This window comes from Chelonia mydas, chromosome 3 (assembly GCF_015237465.2).
Source record: "Chelonia mydas isolate rCheMyd1 chromosome 3, rCheMyd1.pri.v2, whole genome shotgun sequence".
In the NCBI taxonomy this organism is placed as follows: domain Eukaryota; kingdom Metazoa; phylum Chordata; order Testudines; family Cheloniidae; genus Chelonia; species Chelonia mydas.
In genome coordinates, this window is record NC_057851.1 from 94,042,844 (window position 1) to 94,066,971 (window position 24,128).

Genomic DNA, 24,128 nt, shown 5'->3' on the forward strand with positions numbered 1-24,128 from the left:
CTAATTGGCTGGCTGGGTGTCCATAAAAGGGAAGTAAAAGCTTTCGTATCACCCCAAGAAGACAAGGAAGAGGAGGGGAGAGAAAAGGGAAAAAGTCACCAGCCCCACAGCAGGAGCTGGGGGCATTTGGGCTGATCTGTAGGGCAGATGGACTTGGGTGTTGAGAACAGGAGAGGGACCTTGGGGGGACCAAGCAGTGGTGGAGCACTGCAGAGGGCAGGGGTGAAGAGGGAGATGGTGTGGGAATTGGGGGAATAGGGGAAGTTGTAAGAGGTGGGTTACTGGGGGATTGGGCTTGGAGGGATGGTGAGCAGTGGCAGGGGAGGATTTGGGGGTGGGGAGGTGGGCTTTGGGGAGTGGAGGGTGGGTTTTATCAGGGTGTTCAGCTTCACCCGGGGGAGAGTTTATTTCGGGAGATGGGGGTTAGTGTGGCAGCAAGGTGGGGCCTGTGGCAGGAGGAGGTATTGTGCAGTTTGGTTCATTTGGGGAGTTGGGGTGTGTTTATTTGGGGACAGAGTAGCAGGGGGTTGGATAGGTTTAAGCGGTGGTTGGGGAGCTGGCAACATTAGTTGGGAGTTGGGTGGAGGTGTGGGGATAGGTTATTTGGGGGAGTCTATGGCGCTGGGGGGGGGGTTGGAGTAGGGGCTGTGGAGGGGCTAGGAACGCAGGGAGCTTGTGGCAGTGCCAGTGGCCACAGGTGGTTGTATATGGCTCCCTCCTTCCCAGCCCATTCCCCATCTCCTCCCTCTGTCTTGGTTGCTCTCCTCCCTCCCTTGCTGGCTGCAGCTACGGCTGCAGGCACTGGGGAGGGATGGACTTGCTATTGCTGTACCAGGGATGGAGCTCACTTGCTGGGCATTGGCCACACTCGGCATGGACTCTGTCTGCAGCACCATGCTGAGGCCTTGTGGTTTAGCCTCACCACTGGGTTCCAGGGACTCTCTCTGCTCATCGTGCTGCTGGGCAGCCAAGCAACTCAGCACTGAGCTGGCCCCAGCATTGCCAGAGATGGGTCTTTGCCTGTGGAGCTGGGCTTTGCATGCAGGCAGCGGGATGGTTCAGACTTGAGAGGGTTGAACCCCATCTAACCCTAGCAACCCACTGCCTAGCCTCATTGTTTCCTTGTCCTCCCCCATAAATCTATCTGTTGCCTCATCTTAGATTGTAAGGTGTTTGGAGAAGGGACCGTCTGCTGTACAGACCGAGCACTATGGGTTCCTGGTCTAGATCCAAGGTGCTGCTGCACTGGAGATAATACTAATAAATAGTGCTCCAACAGGTGAAAAAAAAAAAAGGCATGACCACAACATATGAACCAACCATAAGTGACAAAACACAAAAAAGAATAGCCTCAAGGGTGTATGAAACTGCTTTTTCTGGTGTTGTATAAGACCTATTTTACATCTTATACAAAATAAACAAAATTTGCTATTAGGAAAGTTTGTTGATACACTGGAACAAATCACCTTTCCATTCTCTTTTTCCTATCTAACTATATATGGGCCTCATAAGGGTTTCTTCAGGTATGTTAGCAACAAGAAGAAAGTCAAGGAAAGTGTGGGCCCCTTACTGAATGAGGGAGGCAACCTAGTGATAGAGGATGTGGAAAAAGCTAATATACTCAATGCTTTTTTTGCCTCTGTCTTCACGTACAAGGTCAGCTCCCAGACTACTGCACTGGTCAGCACAGCATGGGGAGGAGGTGACCAGCCCTCTGTGGAGAAAGAAGTGGTTTGGGACTATTTAGAAAAGCTGGACGAGCACAAGTCCATGGGGCCGGATGCGCTGCATCCGAGAGTGCTAAAGGAGTTGGCGGATGTGATTGCAGAGCCATTGGCCATTATCTTTGAAAACTCATGGCGACTGGGGGAAGTCCCGGACGACTGGAAAAAGGCTAATGTAGTGCCCATCTTTAAGAAGGGAAGAAGGAGGATCCTGGGAACTACAGGCCAGTCAGCCTCACCTCAGTCCCTGGAAAAATCATGGAGTAGGTCCTCAAGGAATCAATTCTGAAGCACTTAGAGGAGAGGAAAGTGATCAGGAACAATCAGCATGGATTCACCAAGGGCAAGTCATGCCTGACTAATCTAATTGCCTTCTATGACAAGATAACTGGCTCTGTGGATGAGGGGAGCGCAGTGGATATGTTGTTCCTTGACTTTAGCAAAGCTTTTGACACGATCTCCCACAGTATTCTTGCCAGCAAGTTAAAGAAGTATGGGCTGGATGAATGGACTATAAGGTGGATAGAAAGTTGGCTAGATCGTTGGGCTCAGCAGGTAGTGATCAATGGCTCCATGTCTAGTTGGCAGCTGGTATCAAGTGGAGTGCCCCAAGGGTTGGTCCTCGGGCCGGTTTTGTTCAATATCTTCATATATGATCTGGAGGATGGTGTGGATTGCACCCTCAGCAAGTTTGCAGATGACACTAAACTGGGAGGAGAGGTAGATACGCTGGAGGGTAGGGATAGGATACAGAGGGCCCTAGACAAATTAGAGGATTGGGCCAAAAGAAATCTGATGAGTTTCAACAAGGACCAGTGCCAAGTCCTGCACTTAGGACGGAAGAATCTCATGCACCGCTACAGACTAGGGACCGAATGGCTCAGCAGCAGTTCTACAGAAAAGGACCTAGGGGTTACAGTGGACGAGAAGCTGGATATGAGTCAACAGTGTGCCCTTGTTGCCAAGACGGCCAATGGCATTTTGGGATGTATATTTAGGGGCATTGCCAGCAGATCGAGGGACGTGATCGTTCCCCTCTATTCGACATTGGTGAGGCCTCATCTGGAGTACTGTGTCTAGTTTTGGGCCCCACACTACAAGAAGGATGTGGAAAAATTGGAAAGAGTCCAGCGGAGGGCAACAAAAATGATTAGGGGACTGGAACACATGACTTATGAGGTAGAGGCTGAGGGAACTGGGATTGTTTAGTCTGCGGAAGAGAAGAATGAGGGGGGATTTGATAGCTGCTTTCAACTACCTGAAAGGGGGTTTCAAAGAGGATGGATCTAGACTGTTCTCAGTGGTAGCTGATGACAGAACAAGGAGTAATGGTCTCAAGTTGCAGTGGGGGAGGTTTAGGTTGGATATTAGGAAAAACTTTTTCACTAGGAGGGTGGTGAAACACTGGAATGCGTTACCTAGGGAGGTGGTGGAATCTCCTTCCTTAGAAGTTTTTAAGGTCAGGCTTGACAAAGCCCTGGCTGGGATGATTTAGTTGGGGATTGGTCCTGCTTTGAGCAGGGGGTTGGACTAGATGACCTCCTGAGGTCCCTTCCAACCCTGATATTCTATGATTCTCATCCCTTTAGTCTATTTCCAGGCCAATGGTCCAGTGTAGTATTTTAGGTATCTAGTTTTGGTATAGTCTGGATACAGCATATAACCACAGGAATGTTTGTTTTGTAGTGGGGGTTGAGGTATATTTTGCATCTCACAGTGAGTCTTAAGGGTAGATCTATAGTGGGCATCGATTGTCATAGCTCCATTGAAGTAAATGGAACTATGATAATTTACACCACCTGAGGATCTTTCCCTTAATTTTCAATTTCAAATTTTCAGGTTTTTTTCCTATGAAGCTGTATGCATTAATAGTAATTTTGCTTTGATTAATTAGGTCCCTTAAGGGTCCAGACCTGCTATCCTTTTTTAGGTCAAAGTCCCATCAAGATCAATGGGAATTTGGCCTCATTACCAACTACAGTATCAGGTTCTGGTTGAGCAAAGGATTAAGTCTATTGTTGCTGAACAAACCCATTACCAGTAAAAGTATTTATTTGTTTAACTTCCAACTATTATTTGGCTCAGACTGACAGGAAGCACTTTATATAGCAATACAGGCTGCCACATTAACATCTCCTTGGATAGAATTATGTCAAATTTTGTTGAATAGTGCTAACGATATGTACGGCTTTCTCAAATCTTACAAGAGTTTGGTGATTTAAAAAAATCTTCGAATTTTTGTTTCAAACTCTTTAATATCCTTCAGTTATCTTTTTTGATGAGAGATAAGAGACGATACTGATTTTCTCCCAGTGCCCCCATTTTCTGGTGTAAACTGGGTGTTATCTTCAAAACAGTGTCGTCCAAAAGATTTGTGGTCTATCAAGCTCCGACTGCAGATTCTGAAGTGTAATCCAAATATTCTTAGTTACATTACTTAAACTTTTAGTTTTGCCAAGATTTCTTAAGTGAAGGGCAAATGATTCATGACCTACTGCAGACTATATGCTGTGTGAAGTTACACTTCCTCTCGCTGGTTCAACTTTTACCAGCCTTTTGTTGCAGAGAGGATGTTTGTACAATAGACTTCTCGGTCCTATTTGACAACAGGAACTAAACACAGCATCCTACATTTTTATTGTCTCATTGGTGTTAACAGGATCAACTGAATTTTACACCCATTTAAAGAAAGCGTGGCTGACCTTTGCATGAATTTCTCCACCCTCACTAAATGGCTGTCACCCTCCACTCCAAAGATGGTAGTGCTTCAATGGTACTGTATGCGTAGAATTTGTAAGGTGGAGACATTTGGGTTGAAAGGTCCCATGTCTACACTGGAAAAACTAATCCCCAAATTCTCATTGCTTCTAACTTTTGGTTCAGGTGATGTGGTGTTAAAGCTGGTCTACACAGTCTACAAAAGGGCATTGGTGGCTGGAAGTTTTTGGCCACAAATTTAGTTAAATCTGCTGAAAAAATAGTCTGGTTAAAAAAAAAAAAAAAAAAAGGTTCAAGATGCTGGAGTCTTGCATACATTGGCTCCCACCATATTCACTAGTTCAGGTACGCTAGAGTCAGACCTGATGGGAATTATTTTGATAAATTTCTCCAGTGCAGGCAAGGCTTTAGAGCCACAAACAGAAGTGGGCTAAAAATTCAAAGTCTCGATCTGAACCTCTCCCAAGCAGAGAGTTGTTCAGATGTGGGGACAAATCATACTAAAGACTAAGTAGGGTAGCTGAGAAGTTCAGATTCAGAACAGAATTTCTCAAAATTTTAGTTGGTTGGATCCATGGTCTGGTCTGGAATCACAATTTCAGCATAAAATATTGTAACAAATAAGTTGCTATCTAGGAAATGGGGATGCCTTATGCATGCCAAAGCTGCTGAGAATTTCACAAAGTCACAAAGTCAATGGGAACAGAACTTATTTCCTTCTGCTGCAAAAATGGTACTTAAGCTAAAGTCAAGTTCCATTTGTAGTCATCACTGCAGGGCAGTATGGTATTACTCATGGTAGGGTGCTCCTGAGCCCATCCTGCAGAGACAAGTAGAACAAACACACATACGTACTTGCCAGTTCGGTAGGGTTATGATTTGTACAACCTCAGAAATCATGTGCTCCACTAATCCTGACTGTGGTTTAAAAATAATGAGATTTTTAAAAAAAATAATACATATGGGTACTTTTTATTTGGTTGTGGGGCCATTATAGTGCTCTCAGGTTGTGTTTTGAAGCTCTTCTCTGCAACCTTAATAGCTAGAAATTTACCTCTTTTTAATAAAAACTGAGGTTATCACATAATCTCTTCAGTCCAGGAGCTGCGGCTTTATGAAAGCCATCAAATACCGTGAAACTCAGAATAAAATTGTGAGCACTAGGATGCACATCGGGACTCAGCCCATGTAATTTATAGTGCTGCTGATTTTCATTATGCAGCATAATTGTTAATGATTATAACATAACATATAATAAATTGGTTAGTCTCTAAGGTACCACAAGTACTCCTTTTCTTTTTGCGAATACAGACTAACACGGCTGCTGCTCTGAAACATAACATTTACACTGTGGCGGCACCTACAGCATTAACAAATTCTGGTGTGTATAAAGAGGAGAGGAGCGAGTAGGCGAGGTGATTTTACCCCTGCACCTAGCACTGGCGAGGCCGACACTGGAACGCAGTGTACAATTCTGGTGCCCCCGCTTTTAAAAGGATGCTGAAAAACTGGAGAGGTGCAGAGAAGAGGCACCAAAACGAGTCAAGGGCTGGAGAAAATGCCTTACAGCGAGAGACCTAAAGGGCTTAGCCGATCCAAAAGACCACAGCGCACAAGGAGAAAATACCGGGTCCACAGGGGCTCGCTAATCCAGCGGCAGGAAGCGTGACAAGAACCAGGGGCGGGCCGGGAGCTCAAGCCGGACACGTGCAACATTAGGTACAAAATACCACTGAAGGCGAGTCCCCATTGAAGCGAACTACGAGCGTCTCCACCTCTTGCTGTCTGCAGATCCAGGCTGGCTGCCCAGCTGGAAGACTGGCTTTGGCCAGACCCTGGCGCTGGGGCTCCCGGCAGGGCTGGCGGGTCACAGCCTGCGCCGCGCAAGAGGTCAGACTCCCGGAGCTGAAGGTCCCCGCTGGCCGGCGCGCTAGGGCTGCTGGGCGAGGTGCTGTGGGGTCACCGCCGCCGCAGGCCGCGCGGGGGAGCCGGAGCCGGGTCCAGGCTGCTGGGCACCAGCTCAGGCACAGTCCGCGGCGCGTGCCCCAGAGGCCGCGCGCCACCCGCCGGGGCCGAAGCAGGAAGAGGGAGCGCGCGGCGGATACGCGCAGCAGTAGAAAGGAAGCTGTGAGTTTTGTGGGCGGGGGGGGGGTCTCCCCAGAAAAACACCGCGGGGGGAGGGGCTACTTGGCCGCGCGCCAATCAGGGTCTGGTTTGTCGACACCCCCTCTCAGGCTTCCACCCTGGGAGAGTGCCTCTCACCGCTCCCTCCTCCCCTTCGCCACGGCGCGTTCCCCCTCCCCTTTGCGCGCTGACGTTGTCGCGTCTCGCTCTCTCGGCGGCTGGAAGCGTCGGGGCAGGTGACGGTGGCTCGGGCGGCTGTTTGCTGGCTCAGCGGTGAAGGCACGGAGCAGCGCGAGCCGGGCCCGCGGGTGAGTCCGTGACGCCGCCGCGTTCTAGATCCCGCCGCTCGGGAGCCGGGGACCTGCGCGCGCCCGCGGGGGGAGGGGCGTGGGGTTCCGCTCACCACCCCCACCCCGCGGGCTCCTCACAGCGGCTCCCGCCGGGGCCTCCCCGCCCCGAGGGCTGGAGCGGAGGCCGGGGCCGCCGTGCGCGGCCCTGGACAAAGCGCCACAGAGCCCCCGGGGCGGGGTGGGTGGTCGCTGCCTATGGAGAAGCAGGAGCGCGCCCGCCCCTCAGTCGCGGCAGGTCCCGGCGCGGGGCCCGCTCCGCTTTGCCGAGGGGGAGCGGGGCGGGCAGAGCCCCTGGCAACCACCCAGCCGGGGGAATCGGGCTGCGTTGTTTGGCAACTGCGTAACCCCTCGGTCACGTGACGCCGGTGTCCCAGCGCCGCCCCCCCCCCCGGGACTGTGCTAATTTATCCCCCTCACCCCCTTCCGAGCTCAGCCCACGGCCCGGACCAGCCGGGGGTGCGGGTTGGGGGGGCAGCGGATCGGGGAAACTTCACCACGCTCAACATTTTATTTAAAAAACAAACAAACAAACCTTACACCACCAAACTCGCAGTAGATTTATAATTCATCCACTCGCTGTGAAAACCCTCTGGGGAAGGGACCTGTGTCTCCTCCTGACAGGTGGGAAGCCCAGGGTGGGGTGTGATGTAACTAGGCTTAAGAGAATTTTTTTTTTTTTTAAATGATTTGCAGGAATAATACCCAGGTCTATTTTTCTGCATTTTTTAAAATTAATTTAAATTTTCATGGTTGTGGGAAATTATAGGTGGTCAGACAGGTTCAGACAATTGTTTGATGACAGTAGACATTGAAATTCAAGAAGTTAAATTTTTATAACTCTGAAAACACAAACTGTCAACATCCTGTCACGTCAGAACATAAAACCTAAATGTCTTCAAATCAAGCTCTAATAAGTTCTCCAGCAACATTTTTCTTATTTTGCCTCTGTAAATTTCAGTTGTTGTTGATGGAAATATTTTTATGGGTCAACATCAATTTCACCATACACATAAACCAATATTTACTGATTAAGCTTGGAAGTAATAGATTTTTGATATAAGTAATATCCAAACATTTGAGAAATAGCTGCTCATCTGACAAAAGCTTATGCTCAAATAAATTGGTTAGTCTCTAAGGTGCCACAAGTACTCCTTTTCTTTTTGCGAATACAGACTAACACGGCTGCTACTCTGAAATCTGTCAGCCAAATCTTGCAATCATATTTCTTTTGATGACTTTACACAGGATTGTTTTCTTTGTTTTAGGTATTTGTAGTGTTTTCCACAGTTTCTTCTGTGGTTGGGTATTTTGAACAGTTAGTGGAGGCAGAATTGACTTGCAAATATTAAAATATATCTAAGTTTCAAAACTTTAGACCAGAGGTCCCCAAACTGTGGGGCATGCCCCCATATGGAGGCACGGAGGAATGGTCCAGGGGGCATGGGCACGGGCACGGCTGCTCCTCAGAGCAAAGGAACTGCATAAGTGTGCAGTATTAATTTTTAATATCTTTTTTAAATAATGCTGTGCAGTATTTTGTATATCCTCTTTTCAAAATGTCATCTTTGCAGCTTGTAACTTTCATTATTGTAATAAAAAATTGAGCCAGGAAATGATATCAAAATGATGAAGGTACTTTAGGAGGTCTAAAAAGGGGGCACCCAAAAACTTTTAGTGAAAATGCTTTTTTTGCTAACTAACAGTTTGAGCCCTGGGATTTCCTTGCATCATTTTTAGCATGTTTAAATGGAAGATGAAAATAGATCTGTGGCCCAGTTTTTGGTACAATGAACAGATGACACAGCTTCTCCACTGAAACTAATAGACTAATAGGAATATCTAGTAAATATAATTTTTATCTAAGAGCAACAGATAGTAACCTATATTGACATGATCTAAAAAATTGAAAGTGTTCTAGTTCACAATAAAAAGGATAAAATGTTTACTCTTTGACTGAATCTCATGGTAATCTTCCTATTTTGCAGACTGTAAATGTTGTAGTTTTAGTTGTTTGTCTGCTAAAACAAATTCCAGAATATTTAGTAATCGTTAGGAGGAATAAGGTACAGAATATATCTTTGTGTTTCTCATATTTGATATCTTAAAGGAAATATTGCAGTCAAATACAAATTTGAAAACAAAAGCACAGAGGCAGCAGTCAAGTGTTGACAGTTTGTTTAAAACTGGTCTTTGGAACTGCTCTTTAAAATGGATTATCAGAATGAAGCTTTTGTCAGATAGTATTGAATTAACAGTAAAATCTGAATCTTGATTTGGTCAAAATGAGAGTAAATCTGACTTTTATTTACTGATAAATTTGCAGCAATTTACTCTACAATCCGTTGGACAGAACTAAATTGCTAACAATTACAGTAGTCTTAATAAGAAATTAAAAATAATACTTTGACTCTATTGATATGGTGCAGAATCTGTGCTAAAAGAAGGAAGGAAATTGTGCCCTCTTTTTACTAATGTGTAAATCAATTGATGAAATATGGTTTAACTTGCATCTTCAAATTATGCAGCATCAATTTAGCTGTAATTGAACTGTCAGTTACCAAGATGGAACTGCAGAATTTTCAAAGCGTACAGGAACAATTGACTTCTAGAATTGGTGGTAGAAAGCCAACTTAACAGAATCATACTCTTTCTCTGCTTTGCATCTTAGTCAAAGTTATAAAGGTGTTGCTGTATCCAGCACCTGTCTCTGCACAGCAGTGGTAATTTGGGGCCCAAACCTGCTTCCACAGACATCCGTGGCAAAATTCCTGTTGCAGTTAATGAATATTACATTGTTTTGGTTATGACTGGTGAATCAAAGTTTAGATACTTTAGAAGTAAGTCATAGTAGGACTATTAAATTTGGCAGTTTATCCTTTATTAGAAATAATCTTCAACTATGTTAAGGGCTGTTCTAAAAAGGACTGTGATCAATTGTTCTTCATGTCCACTGAAGGTAGGACAAGAAGTAATGGGCTTAATCTGCAACAAGGCAGAATTAGATTAGATATTAGGAAAAACTTTCTACCTATAAAGAAAAGGAGTACTTGTGGCACCTTAGAGACTAACCAATTTATTTGCGCATAAGCTTTTGTAGCTCACGAAAGCTTATGCTCAAATAAATTGGTTAGTCTCTAAGATGCCACAAGTACTCCTTTTCTTTTTGTGAATACAGACTAACATGGCTGTTACTCTGAAACCTTTCTACCTATAAGGGCAGTTAAGATCTGGAATAGGATTCCAAGGGAGGTTGTGGAGGTTTTCACAAACAGATTAGACAGATGCCTGTCAGGGTGGTCCAGGTTTACTTTGGTCCTGCCTGAGTACAGGGGCTAGACTTGATGACTTCTTGAGGACCCTTCCAGCTCTATGTTCCTATGATTCTATGAAATTGAAACTTCTGTAACATATCTTTCCTAACATGGAAGGCATAAAAGGACTCTATCAACTTGAAATCTAATCAAATCACTATATATATTTTTTAAATCTTTCCTGCTGCTTTGCGAAAGAGTTTATGGAAACATGGGAAAATGACCGGTTATATGGGGGAGACAGTGTGCTGTCAAATGCAAAGACAAACTAATTTCAGTTATACTAATATCATGTGTTAATTGTAACAATGGCAGGTAACAAACTTTCAGACGGAAGTATAATTTTCATTTTTTAAGTTGGAGTATCTTAAAAAAAATCTGCAATTTTTATAACTGCTTCATGAGTATTAAGCAGAGGCACTAGTCAGACAGGGTTTTGTTTGACTTCTTTTGAGTCAGGGAGCCTAATGAAAAATTCTAAAATTGGATTTTGGTAGAGCCAGCTGTATTTACAGAAGAAAAGTTTTTATATATCTTAAATTACATTTATTGACAAGTTACTGAATGTGAATTTCACATCTTTTTAAGCATATAGGGTAAATCTTAATTTAATGAATTAATGCCTTAATTGCATTCATTATTTCAGAGTACTCTGTGCAGTGGTACAGTACTTGCAGGGTTGGCAGTACTGTTTAATACGAGGCTTTAAAAATCCACTAGCCTTTGGCAAGCAGGAAGCTTTCCTGCTATCTGCTTTTGCAGAATCTAAGCTTCTATCTGGAAATAAGTTTTTTAGCCCTTGTGACTGTGAAGATCACCTTCCAAATACGAACAAAGTAGAAACTGAAAGCTTTGTCTTCCTAAATCTGCAGATTTTTAGTTCCTCTATTGCTGTTCGGATCTCCAAAGCAGCATCCAAGCAAAAACTGACCAGAACCTTCGCAATCTTCCCTGCTGTTATGAGAAAAGGAGTACTTGTGGCACCTTAGAGACGAACAAATTTATTTGAGCATAAGCTTTCGTGAGCTACAGCTTACTTCATCGGATGCATTCAGTGGAAAATACAGTGGGGAGATGTATATACACAGAGAACATGAAAAAATGGGTGTTACCATACACACTGTAAGGAGAGCGATCAGGTAAGGTGAGCTATTACCAGCAGGAGAGCAGGGGGCGGGGGGGGGGAACCTTTTGTAGTTATAATCAAGGTGGGCCATTTCCAGCAGTTGAAAAGCATGTCTGAGGAACAGTTCCGGGGGGGAATAAACATGGGGAAATAGTTTTACTTTGTGTAATGACCCATCCACTCCCAGTTTTTATTCAAGCCTTTGTTAATTGCCAATTTTAGGTCTGTAATCGAGTAACCAACGAGATTGAAGTGTTCTCCGACTGGTTTTTGAATGTTATAATTCTTGACGTCTGATTTGTGTCCATTTATTCTTTTACATAGAGACTGTCCAGTTTGGCCAATGTACATGGCAGAGGGGCATTGCTGGCACATGATGGCATATATCACATTGGTAGATGTGCAGGTGAACGAGCCTCTGATAGTGTGGCTGATGTGATTAGGCCCTATGATGGTGTCCCCTGAGTAGATATGTGGACACAGTTGGCAACGGGCTTTGTTGCAAGGATAGGTTCCTGGGTTAGTGTTTTTGTTGTGTGGTTGCTGGTGAGTATTTGCTTCAGGTTGGGAGGCTGTCTGTAAGCAAAGACTGGCCTGTCTCCCAAGATCTGTGAGAGTGATGGGTCGTCCTTCAGGATAGGTTGTAGATCCTTGATAATGCGTTGGAGAGGTTTTAGTAGGGGCCTGAAGGTGATGGCAAGTGGCATTCTGTTATTTGCTTGGGCCTGTCCTGTAGTAGGTAACTTCTGGGTACTCTTCTGGCTGTGTCAGTTTGGTTCTTCACTTCCGCAGGTGGGTATTATAGTTGTAAGAACGCTTGATAAGAGATATTGTAGGTATTTGTCTCTGTCTGAGGGGTTGGAGCAAAGGTGGTTGTATCGTAGAGCTTGGCTGTAGACAATGGATCGTGTGGTGTGGTCTGGATGAAAGCTGGAGGCATGTAGGTAGGCATAGCGGTTAGTAGGTTTCCGGTATAGGATGGTGTTTATGTGACTACGGTGCTAATAAGCGATGGTGTCCAGGAAGTGGAGCTCTTGTGTGGACTGGTCCAGGCTGAGGTTAATGTTGGGATGGAAATTGCTGAAATCATGGTGGAATTCCTCAACGGCTTCTTTTCCATGTTTCCAGATGATGAAGATGTCATCAGTGTAGCGCAAGTAGAGTAGGGGCATTAGGGGACGAGAGCTGAGGAAGCGTTGTTCTAAGTCAGCCATAAAAATGTTGACATACTGTGGGGCCATGCGGGTACCCATAACAGTGCCGCTGATTTGAAGGTATACATTGTTCCCAAATGTGAAATAGTTATGGGTGAGGACAAAGTCACAAAGTTCAGCCACCAAGTTTGCCGTGACATTGTCGGGGATACTGTTCCTGACGGCTTGTAGTCCATCTTTGTGTGGAAAGTTGGTGTAGAGGGCTTCTCCATCCATAGTGGCCAGGATGGTGTTTTCAGGAAGATCACCGATGGATTGTAGTTTCCTCAGGAAGTCAGTGGTGTCTCGAAGACAGCTAGGAGTGCTGGTAGCATAGGGCCTGAGGAGGGAGTCTACATATCCAGACAATCCTGCTGTCAGGGTGCCAATGCCTGCTATGATGAGGCATCCAGGATTTCCAGGTTTATGGATCTTGGGTAGCAGATAGGATACTTCTGGTCGGGTTTCCAGGGGTGTGTCTGTGCAGATTTGTTCTTGTGCTTTTTCAGGGAGTTTCTTGAGCAAATGGTGTAGTTTCTTTTGGTAACCCTCAGTGGGATCAGAAGGTAATGGCTTATAGAATGTGGTGTTGGAGAACACTTCAATCTCGTTGGTTACTCGATTACAGACCTAAAAGTGGCAATTCTTCAACAAAAAAAACTTCAAAAACAGACTCCAACGAGAGACTGCTGAATTGGAATTAATTTGCAAACTGGATACAATTAACTTTAGGCTTGAATAAAGACTGGGAGTGGATGGGTCATTACACAAAGTAAAACTATTTCCCCATGTTTACTACTCTCCCTCCCTCCCCCCCCCCCCCCCCCCCCCCCCCCCGCCACGCACTGTTCCTCAGAGGTGCTTGTCAACTGCTAGAAATGGCCCACCTTGATTATCACTACAAAAGGTTTCCTCCTCCCCCCCCCCCCCCCCCCCGCTCTCCTGCAGGTAATAGCTCACTTTACCTGATCGCTCTCGTTACAGTGTGTATGGTAATACCCATTGTTTCATGTTCTCTGTGTATATAAATCTCCCCACTGTATTTTCCACTGAATGCATCCGATGAAGTGAGCTGTAGCTCACGAAAGCTTATGCTCAAATAAATTTGTTCGTCTCTAAGGTGCCACAAGTACTCCTTTTCTTTTTGCGGATACCGACTAACACAGCTGCTACTCTGACTGCTGTTATAGAGTACTCTATGGGTAGCAGTTAAACTGACAAGAATAATCAATTTCCTTCTGTTTCAAATTGGGAAAAGCTCTAGGCAGTAGAGGAGGGTGCCAAAATCAGATGCAGGGGGATGATGGTTTTGTTGGGAGAACCCCACCATCACTCTTGCAACAACCAGAGGGGCTTCGAAGGATGCAGGTGACACCTGCTAGTCAGACACTTCAAAAGATGGAACCCCTGAGTAGATTCCATGGACATCAGCTTGGTAGGAATCCCAGCACCTTTCACTTTCACAGCAGCTGGTGTGGGATGTGGCTCTCTCCTGGATGTTGCTCCTGGCCATTAGAGCTGCTCCTCTAGTTTAATAATTTGGCTGTTAGGTGTTGAATAAATGTTTCAGCCCCTGTGTGTGAGATGATAGGTGAATGAAATGAGGTTTTGTGTGTGTTATGGGAGAGCCGGGGGTGGTACAGTTGAGGAAGAGAACATTAGGTGCATAGGGTGAGCGATTACATTAAAACATACCGAAATTCGGAGCAGGGGCAGTTTGGGGAAGGGTGCATGTTTCAGCACAGAAATCTTTCATCCTGGCTAGGTAAAGTTTTCAAGTCCTGCTTAATGTAGAAATAACAATTTAATGAAATGTAGAGGTTACCTGAAGTCGGTTTCTGAACTAATTCACTTTAAAGGTACATAGCAGTTAAAAAGCTGCTTTACCTTAATATTATATTTATATCCCTGACTGGATATTTAGGGGTAATTACCCTCCCATATAGTAGCACCTTGCTTGCTTTTTAAAAGGACTCATTCAGAATTGAAAGACCTGACTTATTTTCCTTCTCCCCACTCCACGGTTAACTAATTTGGGTTATGATGTGTATTACCTCTGACAGTGGATTCGGAAAAGGGTTAGACAAAAAGCTTCTTTAAATGAGATGCAGCAGCAGTAATTCAGTGCCAGCTTCTGAAAGGTGATAGATCAAACACCAAACCCAGGGTATTGAGCTTTGTTACAACTGCCTCTTTGGTCACACTAAACCCAGTATCTTGTGTGGTGGACTGCTTAAGGAGGAGCTGGGGTTTTAACACTGCTGCAGCTCTTCTTTTTGGAAGCTAATGGGTGGTGGAGGAGGGGGATGACCAGAAAGACACTGAAAACAACCTTTGTCTTTAAAAGAGTGTAAGGACAAATGTCAAGGCCTGTTGATCTTGGCAGTATTCCTTAGGAATAATTTCTAAAATGTCCTATACTCAGCTGTAGCCAGAGAATAACTTTAGTATGGCGATTTATTACTCAAACATGTTAACTAGAAAGTCATCTAACATTTACAATCTGCTGTTATCAATGATGTATGGTCTACAGATATGCTAAGTATTCAGCTCTCTCTGAGACCTATCACTTTTTAACTTTACTCTGTTGCATACATATGAGTCTGATCTGTGCACTAAAATTTCACTGAAATAGCTCTTTTCTTGAGTGAATGGAAACATTGCATATGACACTTCCTCATGTTCGCTTTAAAATGAACCTCAAATGTAACACATGATGCAACAGTTGAAAGGTGTAGTGCAAATTGGTTAAGTAAATGTGATTTAATAGTGCTTTAAAAGCTGCAGCAGAGGAGGAATGTATAACTCATAGGTGTAGGTGTAGTCAGGGGTATTTTTAGTAAAAGTCATGGAGAGCTCACAGGCATTAAACAAAAATTCACAGCCCGTGACCTGTCCATAACTTATACTAAAAATACCTGTGATTAAATCTGGGGGTGGGGAACACCCATGGCTGGCTGTGGACTGCTTCCCAGGGCTGCGGACTGCCAACCAGGGACCACTACCCAGGACCGCGGATGCTCCAGCTGGCCGCCATGAGACCACTACTGGGGTCGCTGGAACAGCAGCTGGTGTGGCTGTCCTGGAGGCCACCTGAGCAGCTGGTCCCAGAGGTCAACCACACTGGCCCTCACAGAGGTCGCAGAAAGTCACAGAATCTGTAACTTCCGTAAGCTCCGTGACAGACACAGAGTCCTACTCATAGGACTGGTAATGCTTTACAGAACTAGTAAGGGTTACCAACCATTTCCGTATTTCATCTCCCTTTTTTATAGTAGAACCTTGCTTGATCCCAGTTAGGGTCTGGGGACAGTGTGATCTTGACACCTTGGTATCATTTTGTGACCTCATGGGGGCTGCGGATCCCTGCTTTAGAGCTATTTGCCTATAGCTTACTGCTTCAGTTCCAGCTTCTGTCATTAGTAAGATAGTTATTACCATCCGATGGCTATTTGGCTTGTGTGACGTGAATTAATCTCAGTCTAGTTTCTGCTGAACAAATCACACACCGCAAAGTGTATCATGACTGGCATTAACTGGTACCCTTGGCACTTTGAAAGAGGCATTTGACCAAATAGTTATGGAAACTGAACTACCTTCTCGTCCTCTCTCATAAAACGCATACATGCAATTTATTATGAATGAATCCCAAAACGTTTTATGAATGTTAAAGCCCCTCTGTCTTCCCAGACTCCCTGAATTTAAGAAGGGACTTGTGATTGAGCATACAACTTCCTAGAATTACGCAATGTATCAAAAGGCTTGGGAAGTAGAGAGAGAAGTGTTGGGTATGAATATAGTTGCTCTTGTTTCTCCACTGCTTGTCAGTACAGTAGTAAGCAGCAGTCTTAAGAATGACTGTTCACCTGCAGATACCTAGTTCTTATATACCAATGTAATTGCCTTTATAAACACCTTAGAAAGAGAGGTAGGTTTGTTGAATTTTGATATCACAACAGTAGATGACAAAATGCAGGCAGAAATTGGGGATTTTAAAACAAGAAGACCACCTATTTGAAAACTGTATTTCTAGATGTTGAAAATATCCTGCATAAAATGGTAAAAGAGGGTGGTATTCTTCTGTTTGCTGTAATGAGAACATAACACTGTATTTTGTTTGATATTAGACTGCTAAATGAAAGGGAACTCTGTTCAGTGTTGCTCTAATAATGTTGTTTTCTTTTCCTCAACTTGCAGAGAAGTTGAAACGCTAGTAGTGTTCCCTTGTGCAGCACACAAGAATGAGCCAACAGTGGGAAAGAGTACACTATATCCTGATTGGATACATTTGAAGAGGACAATTTTAATCTTGTGGCATGCTTCAGCAGGAACCATACTAAAAAAGAAGTAAGCTCAACATCATTGTTTTATTATGTTAATTGAATTGCATTTATCAGTTACTTAAAGACATACTGAGTTGAGGTTTAAAATCTGGCCTTTACTATTTAAAAAAAAAAAAAAAAAATCCACTGGGACAAATTCAGTTTGTCTCTTTGAAGGAACCCACAATGCCTTATGGTTTTTTATCTAGATCTCCTGCATCACCTGTTCCAAATTTTGAGTGCCAATGAGGACACTTCCAGACATACAATTTCACACATTCTTAGGATGTATGTATGATTTAATGATGATACGTTCCTATAAAAATAGGGGATAACAGGGACAGATGTCTGGCAGAAGTGTGGGTTGCGTCCACCTTAAGTGGTTTTTTGCATTTCAACATGCATTGTTTAACTGTGTGGTTCAAATGCCCAGTGTTCTTTGAGCATTCTTTTCACACCTGAATTGCTGGCTAAATGTTTCAGATAGTTCATTTCCAACACGGCTTTTAAAAATAAAGCTGTGTATATTTTAGGCTGCTTTCTGCAACAATAGTAAGAAACATAATTCCTCCTGTTTATCAGCCATTTAAAAAAGTGAAAGTAGAGCTTAAGCAATTCAGGATAAAGGCAGTCCTACAGATTGACCCCAAAGAGTTGTTGATCAAACTTCAAAATAAAAAAAAATCACCATTGCAGAACAAACATGGGAAATTTCATCCCAGAGTAAGCTATCCTTTACTTATATGAGCACCTGAAAATAAGCTTGGAATGAAAGTGCTTCTGAACCATAATTTGATCATTGCTACTGTGGTCTCTAAATATTTTTTCCTCCTTTTGAAGTGCAGTGTACTAATTTTAAAAACAAATATTTTTTGTTTGTCCTACTGGATCTGATTAATCAAGTAAACCCGTAGACTATGATTATTAAAGAAAAAACATTAATGATAGGATCTTCTAAAAATTATATGTTTAGATGGTGGTGGTTTTATTGAATTTAAATGTTTTGGGACCTAATTGCCCTCTCGTTTGTGCATATGCAACTCCAGTTGACCTCAGCTGTTATAGGATGTACACAACCGAGAAACTGATTGGGCCTCTGGAGAAATGGATTAAACCTTCAGCCTTGTTAATTTAAAAAAAACAGTTTTTCATCACTCTAAGTTATGGAATAACAGTGCTTATATGAATTTTGAGATCAGATCGTCATGCCCTATCTACCTGAAATCATTCCTCCTCCAAATAATTGTCTTCCTCTCTTAGCTCAAGCCAAGCGAATAAGCAAAAAGTCTTAGATAAGCCAGTTCCACACTCGGAAGTCAAGATGCAGAATTTGATAAGTTTGGCAATCTCTTCTAGAGACTATGCATATCTGTGTAAACTAGGAATGCCTCCGTTTCTCTCCTGGGAGTCAGCATTCCAAGACTGAAGGCAAATCTAGCTTCCCCCCACTCCACCCCACATGCTTTCACGTGGCAAATTGGAAGTAACATAGATTTACTGTTAGTTATAAATTTAATTCATTTGAACCATTGATCAGAGTTTCTAAGTGCTAATGCTCTTTGCATTGCTATTACTAAATAGTGGGAACTTTGAATCTCCTGTCATTAGAGGTCACCAGTAAGTGAAATTTGTGGCACCAGAATTTGTGATTTGCCAATACCAGCTGCATTTGTGCTTAGTGTCTGGATGTCTCACCTTTCTCTGAGGTGTTAATCAGGTGTGACATGAAACTTGTATAGAAAATTATTTATACACAAAGTGTGTTTAACCACCTCCACTCCTCTAAAGAGATGACAATTTTAAAAAGCGCATTCAGAAGGGAGTCTCTTGTAAAACTAGTAGGGAAATAAGAATCTTTACCTAACTCTCTGGATAGTAATGCACCATCATGGAAGCTGCTGTTCCTGCTCTCCTCTTCAACGGTTGGCATATGGTAATCAGTACAAGGGTTTTTCTTTCAATTACTTCCCTGGGATATACCACCTCCATTACATCCTGTGGGTATTCTGAGAAATCAGTAGCTTGTGTCCCTCTATAATAAACTCTCAAGCACAAACACTAACTTAAATCGAAACAAATTCTATTCCAAAACATAACTTCAAAAGTCTGAGAAAGCTACAAAGCAAGTCAATTGGAGGAAAATCTGAAACACAACTGGTACAGTATCTTCTCAGATCCTTCTAGGGTGAATCACTCAATTTGGCGTATATTACTGTGCAGAAAGACAATTGCCAGATGTAATTCTATTTCTGCATTCTGACATGTTAATTCAGACACTATTACAAAGATTCCATTAATCTTTCCTCTTAGTTATTGATCTTGTCTAAGGGAGGGGAAAATTCTCAGATAAGAAACTGAAATATAGGTGGGCACAGTTATCCATATGATCTGCTAAGTGCTCAAGCTGTAGTGCTTTTAGCAAGCATAAATTGATGACCAGGAAGTGGTTTGAATAGATTGGTGTCTGTCATTCAGAAGAAAATTAAGACGATAGCACCCAACTATGTTACCTAGCAGATAGGGAGGGAGTGCACTAAAATAAAAGGCCTGAGATGCTGCTACATTCCTAATCCTTTTAAAATCCCTGTCTATGGCTATGGGTTCTGCAGGGGTTGCATCATCCTCTGGGGAAGAAAAGAGTTTCTTGGCTCCTGAAGGAGCCAAGTCCCAGGTAGTTTGATAAATTTCCTCAAGATAAACAATCTTGCTGTATTAGGAGGAAGGTTATGTAGAATTAGGATTCTCCCAAAGAGAGCACTTGGGATTCCACAACAGAATGAACAGGAAAGATCCATTTCTTAGTGTTCTCACCAGTATTATTTTAACGCTTCAGGTATCTCTTTTGGAGTCATGGGAGCTATATGAAGCACCCTATCTAAATCTAGAAGGAGACGTTTGATCTTCAGATTTGTATTGTCATATAGCCTGCTTTGCGTCCTTAGAGTTCCCCTTTTCCTTTGAATTCTGTAGGGGATAAATAATGCCTAACAGCCTAGGCAAAACAGTTCTTTCCCCTTCTAACCTCACACAGCTTTCAAACTGGGTTCCCCCCATGAAAATTCCTTAATATTAACTTTCTGAAATTTTCACACCTTTGGGGTGTTTGGTTCTGAAAAAGATACATTGCTCCAAGAGATAGAGGGTCTGGTAGGCAGCAGGCTGTATATGGTAAAGAGGACTAGTATCAACTCTGAGGCAGCTAATACCGTGTTTGGATGAGGGAAGATATTTTAAAGGACAGTTTTACTTTGAGAACACCTACCAAAGGTGGTAGGCTGGAGAGGCAAAGTAGAAACTGACAGTTACCCACTTGGGAAGGAAGGGCGGTACCTCAGGCAAGAAGCAGCTGGAATGGTATCTGTTGCCAAGCCTAAATCTAGAGTTAATATGGTTGCCAACACACTGCTAGTTACAGCCATGTCTGGTAGGAGTTACGATGCAGGTTCTCTCTGAGCACTCTACAACACTGGCTCTCAGCCAGAGGTACGCATACCCATGGGGGTATGCCAGGGGTGGACAAACTTTTTGGCCTGAGGGCTACATTGGGATTGCAAAACTGTATGGAGGGCCAGGTAGGGAAGGCTGTGCCTCCCCAAACAGCCTGGCCTCCGCCCCCTCTCAGCCCCCCTCAGTACCCCTGACCTATCCAACCCTCCCTGCTCCTTGTCTCCTAACTGTCCCCCCCAGGACCCCACCCCCTATCTAACCCTCCCCCCCGCACCCTGTCCCCTGACTGCCCCTTCCTGGGATGCCCTGCCCCTAACTGCCCACTGGGACCCCATCCCCATCCTACCCCCCATCCCCTGACTGCGCCCCTTTCTCCCCCCTCCCCCCCACCATCCCCCAGAACCTCCGCCCCATCCAACCACTCCCTGTCCCCTGACTGCCTCCCGGGACCCCCCGCTCCTTATCCAACCCCCCAGCCCCCTTACCATGCTGATCAGAGCAGCATGTCTGGCAGCTGCGCCACCCAGCCAGAGCTAGTCACGCTGTCGCTCTGCCTGGCAGGAGCGCGCAGCCCCGCCGCCCAGAATGCTGCCTGCTGCAGGGGAGGGGGAACAGCAGGGGAGGGGCCTCCCCTGCCGAGAGCTCAAGGGCCGGGCAGGATGGTCCCGCGGGCCGTAGTTTGCCCTCCTCTGGCAGAGGTCTTCCAGAGGGTACATCAGCTCATCTAGATATTTGCCTAGTTTTACACTAGGCAACATAAAAAGCACTAGCGAAGTCAGTACTACGTAAAATTTCATATAGACAATGACTTGTTTATACTGCTCTATATACTATACGTTGAAATTTAAGTACAATATTTATATTCCAATTGATTTATTTTATAATTGTGTGATAAAAATGAGAAAGTGAGCAATTTTTCAGTAATGGTGTGCTCTGACACTTTTGTATTTTTATGTCTTTTGTAAGCAAATAGTTTTTAAGTGCGGTGTAATTTGGGATTATGCAAGACAAATTAAACTCCTGAAAGGGGTACAGAAGTCTGAAAAGCTTGAACGCCACTGCTCTACAACACTCACCATTCATCACAAAGTTACTTCTTTTGCCTGGGTGCCTAGCTGACTCTTGAGGGCTATTAGATGAGTGGAAGGAAGGAAAGTCCCTCATGAGAGCATCCCATAGAGTGTGGTGCGGGGTGGGAGAAAGCTGCTGAATAGGCATTTCGATCTTCTAGACTCCTGAGCTGATGCTCACTAGCCTTATTAAGAGAAGCGCTATATGTTTGCTTCATGTAGGTGCCTACAGGCAGAGCACTTCTTGAGGATTTTCTGTCATGAAAGCAAGATTTACAGTGTCACAGCTGCTGTTCATTTCTTGAGGAGGCATACAAACAGCTGGCTGACTGGATGCACTCAAGCAGCTATTGCACCAGAGTATGCATGAAAGAAAATTCCTTATTGATTAGCTAACACCCTGCCTGGGAGCACAGAAGGAACTGCATACCAATTAGTCTGAATTGGCATACTAAAACTGAAATAGACAACAAGGTTGGGATGGTGAACTTGGTATTTGGAAGCCATTGTTTTTGTTAATGTCACTGAAGTACAGAACAGAATGCTGTAATCTTTCCTAAAGGTATGCACCTATAAAACTTAAATATTTTAAAGGGTTCAGTTTGTTTCATATCTGATTGTCCAAAAGTTTAACTTCATGGAAAGCTTTCATTTATTCTGTGATTGGTATGGTCTTAGGTGAGTTAAGGTACTGATTTGGCTTAATACTTATAACCTGACGTAAATCTATTTCTGATTCTTTGTAGGATGGCTGGCTGTGGTGAAATTGATCACTCGATCAACATGCTTCCCACTAATAGGAAGACAAATGAGTCCTGTTCCAATGCAACACCTTCCCTGACAGTCCCTGAATGTGCTATCTGTCTGCAAACGTGTGTCCACCCAGTGAGTCTGCCTTGTAAACATGTTTTCTGCTATCTGTGTGTGAAGGGAGCTTCCTGGCTTGGAAAACGATGTGCACTGTGTCGGCAGGAGATTCCTGAGGACTTTCTTGACAAGCCAACCTTACTATCACCAGAGGAACTCAAAGTGGCAAGCAGGGGCAATGGGGAATATGCTTGGTACTATGAAGGTAGAAATGGTTGGTGGCAATATGATGAACGTACCAGTAGGGAGCTGGAAGATGCCTTTTCCAAAGGTAAAAAGAGTACTGAAATGTTAATTGCTGGGTTTTTGTATGTAGCAGATCTCGAAAACATGGTTCAGTATAGGAGAAATGAGCATGGACGTCGCAGGAAAATAAAACGGGACATAATAGATATACCAAAGAAGGGAGTGGCCGGGCTTAGGTTGGACTGTGATTCTAACACTGTCAATCTAGGAAGAGAGAGCTCTGCTGATGGTGCAGACAATACATCGGTTCTGGGGGCTGCTGCTGCGCAGCCTCTAGCATCCGTTTCTGCTAGACCCCTAACTTCACTAGATGGTCAGCTGACGAGTCCTGCAACGCCATCACCTGATGCAAGCACTTCTTTAGAGAACTCTTTTGCCCACTTACAAATAAACGGAGACAGCATGGCTGAAAGAAGTCATAGGGGAGAGGGAGAGGAAGACCAGGAGTCATCGTCTTCTGGTAGGGTGCCAGCCCCTGATACCTCCGTTGAGGAAACCGAATCGGATGATAGCAGCGATAGTGAGGATGTGTATGCTCAACTTCAGCAACACACGTCCCCTGCCCAGCAAAGACACTTGAATGCGAATGCAAACCAATCAGTAATAGAGAGACCAGTGGCAGGGGGTGGGATAGTAAGCACCAGTGTAAGATCTAGAAGACCTGATGGACAGTGCACGGTAACTGAAGTTTAAATTTAGAGCCATGTGTTTTAAAAACTCAGTCCAGTATCTGTAAATTTTCTGTCCATGCTGGCATTGCACTCAAACCTAGCAGTGTATTTGAAGTGGGATGGGGGGAAGGGGAGAAACAGATTTGGCCTGTTAACTTAAAAGTCTCAACATGTCTCAGCTGGAAGACTCTTTAAATGTAAGAAACTGGGGTGTCTTGTTAATGGTTTGAAAGCTACTTAGCAATACCCAGTTTTCTTGAAAATGTCTTCTGTGTTTATTTTGTAGCATTTTACCCCATGGAGATACTCAGTCCCTTTTTGGCCAATGTGTATCCACTGTACAATTCAGATTGTCTTCATTATCTGACTGTTGCATTAAGTGTCTTACTACTTTCTGCATGGATTGATATATGAAAAGAACACTAAAGCAATGTGGGAACAGACAAGATGTTGGGTATGAGCAGGATGCTTAATTTAATGTGAGAAAATATATGTGAGTTTGGAGTTAAGATGTGTTTTATTAGACAAAGCAATCATTTTATCTTCCTGCAGTGGAAATGTAAAAATGCTATTAACTTTTGTTGAAAATTCTTATCTGTACACACTTCATGGCGTTTTCATTGGCTTTGCTGTCTAGTCCTTGTAGTTTGTTTTTGAGGTCTTTGTTGATCTGTCTTGTTTTTGTTACAAAATTTATAATTTAATAAAAACTACACTTTAACAATCCGTGGTGTCTTTGCACTTTGATTGAATTGTACCAAGGGGCACTTAGACAAAGGTATCATGAAGCAGGCATGCTATGCTGCCAAAAAGGGAGGCTTGGGTTGGCTTTGAGGGATCTTGAAATTCTCGCTTCCCAGACCAGGTTATCATATCGTGTGCTGACTAGTATGAGCACATCCTTCTGGCTGACTGAATGTTAACTGTGATGTCAGAAGCCATGCGTTCTGATTTCAAGG

The 24,128-nt window shown here is 43.9% G+C and overlaps 1 protein-coding gene across 5 annotated transcripts; it reads left to right on the forward strand.

Moving 5' to 3' along the window:
* Window positions 1-6,140: 6,140 nt before the first annotated feature.
* On the forward strand, window positions 6,141-23,895 carry RNF146 (ring finger protein 146). Of its 5 annotated transcripts, none has more exons than XM_043542874.1 (4): window positions 6,141-6,161; window positions 16,744-16,893; window positions 17,078-17,156; window positions 22,132-23,895. In XM_043542874.1, coding segments are annotated over exons 3-4 (1,062 nt in total). In that variant the 5' UTR covers window positions 6,141-6,161; window positions 16,744-16,893; window positions 17,078-17,154; the 3' UTR covers window positions 23,192-23,895. The 5 variants fall into 5 exon arrangements, with proteins under 5 accessions (XP_043398809.1, XP_037750671.1, XP_037750666.1 ...); XM_037894738.2 differs by lacking the exon at window positions 6,141-6,161 and adding an exon at window positions 6,727-6,874; XM_037894741.2 differs by lacking the exons at window positions 6,141-6,161; window positions 17,078-17,156 and adding exons at window positions 6,727-6,874; window positions 21,608-21,947.
* Window positions 23,896-24,128: the final 233 nt, after the last annotated feature.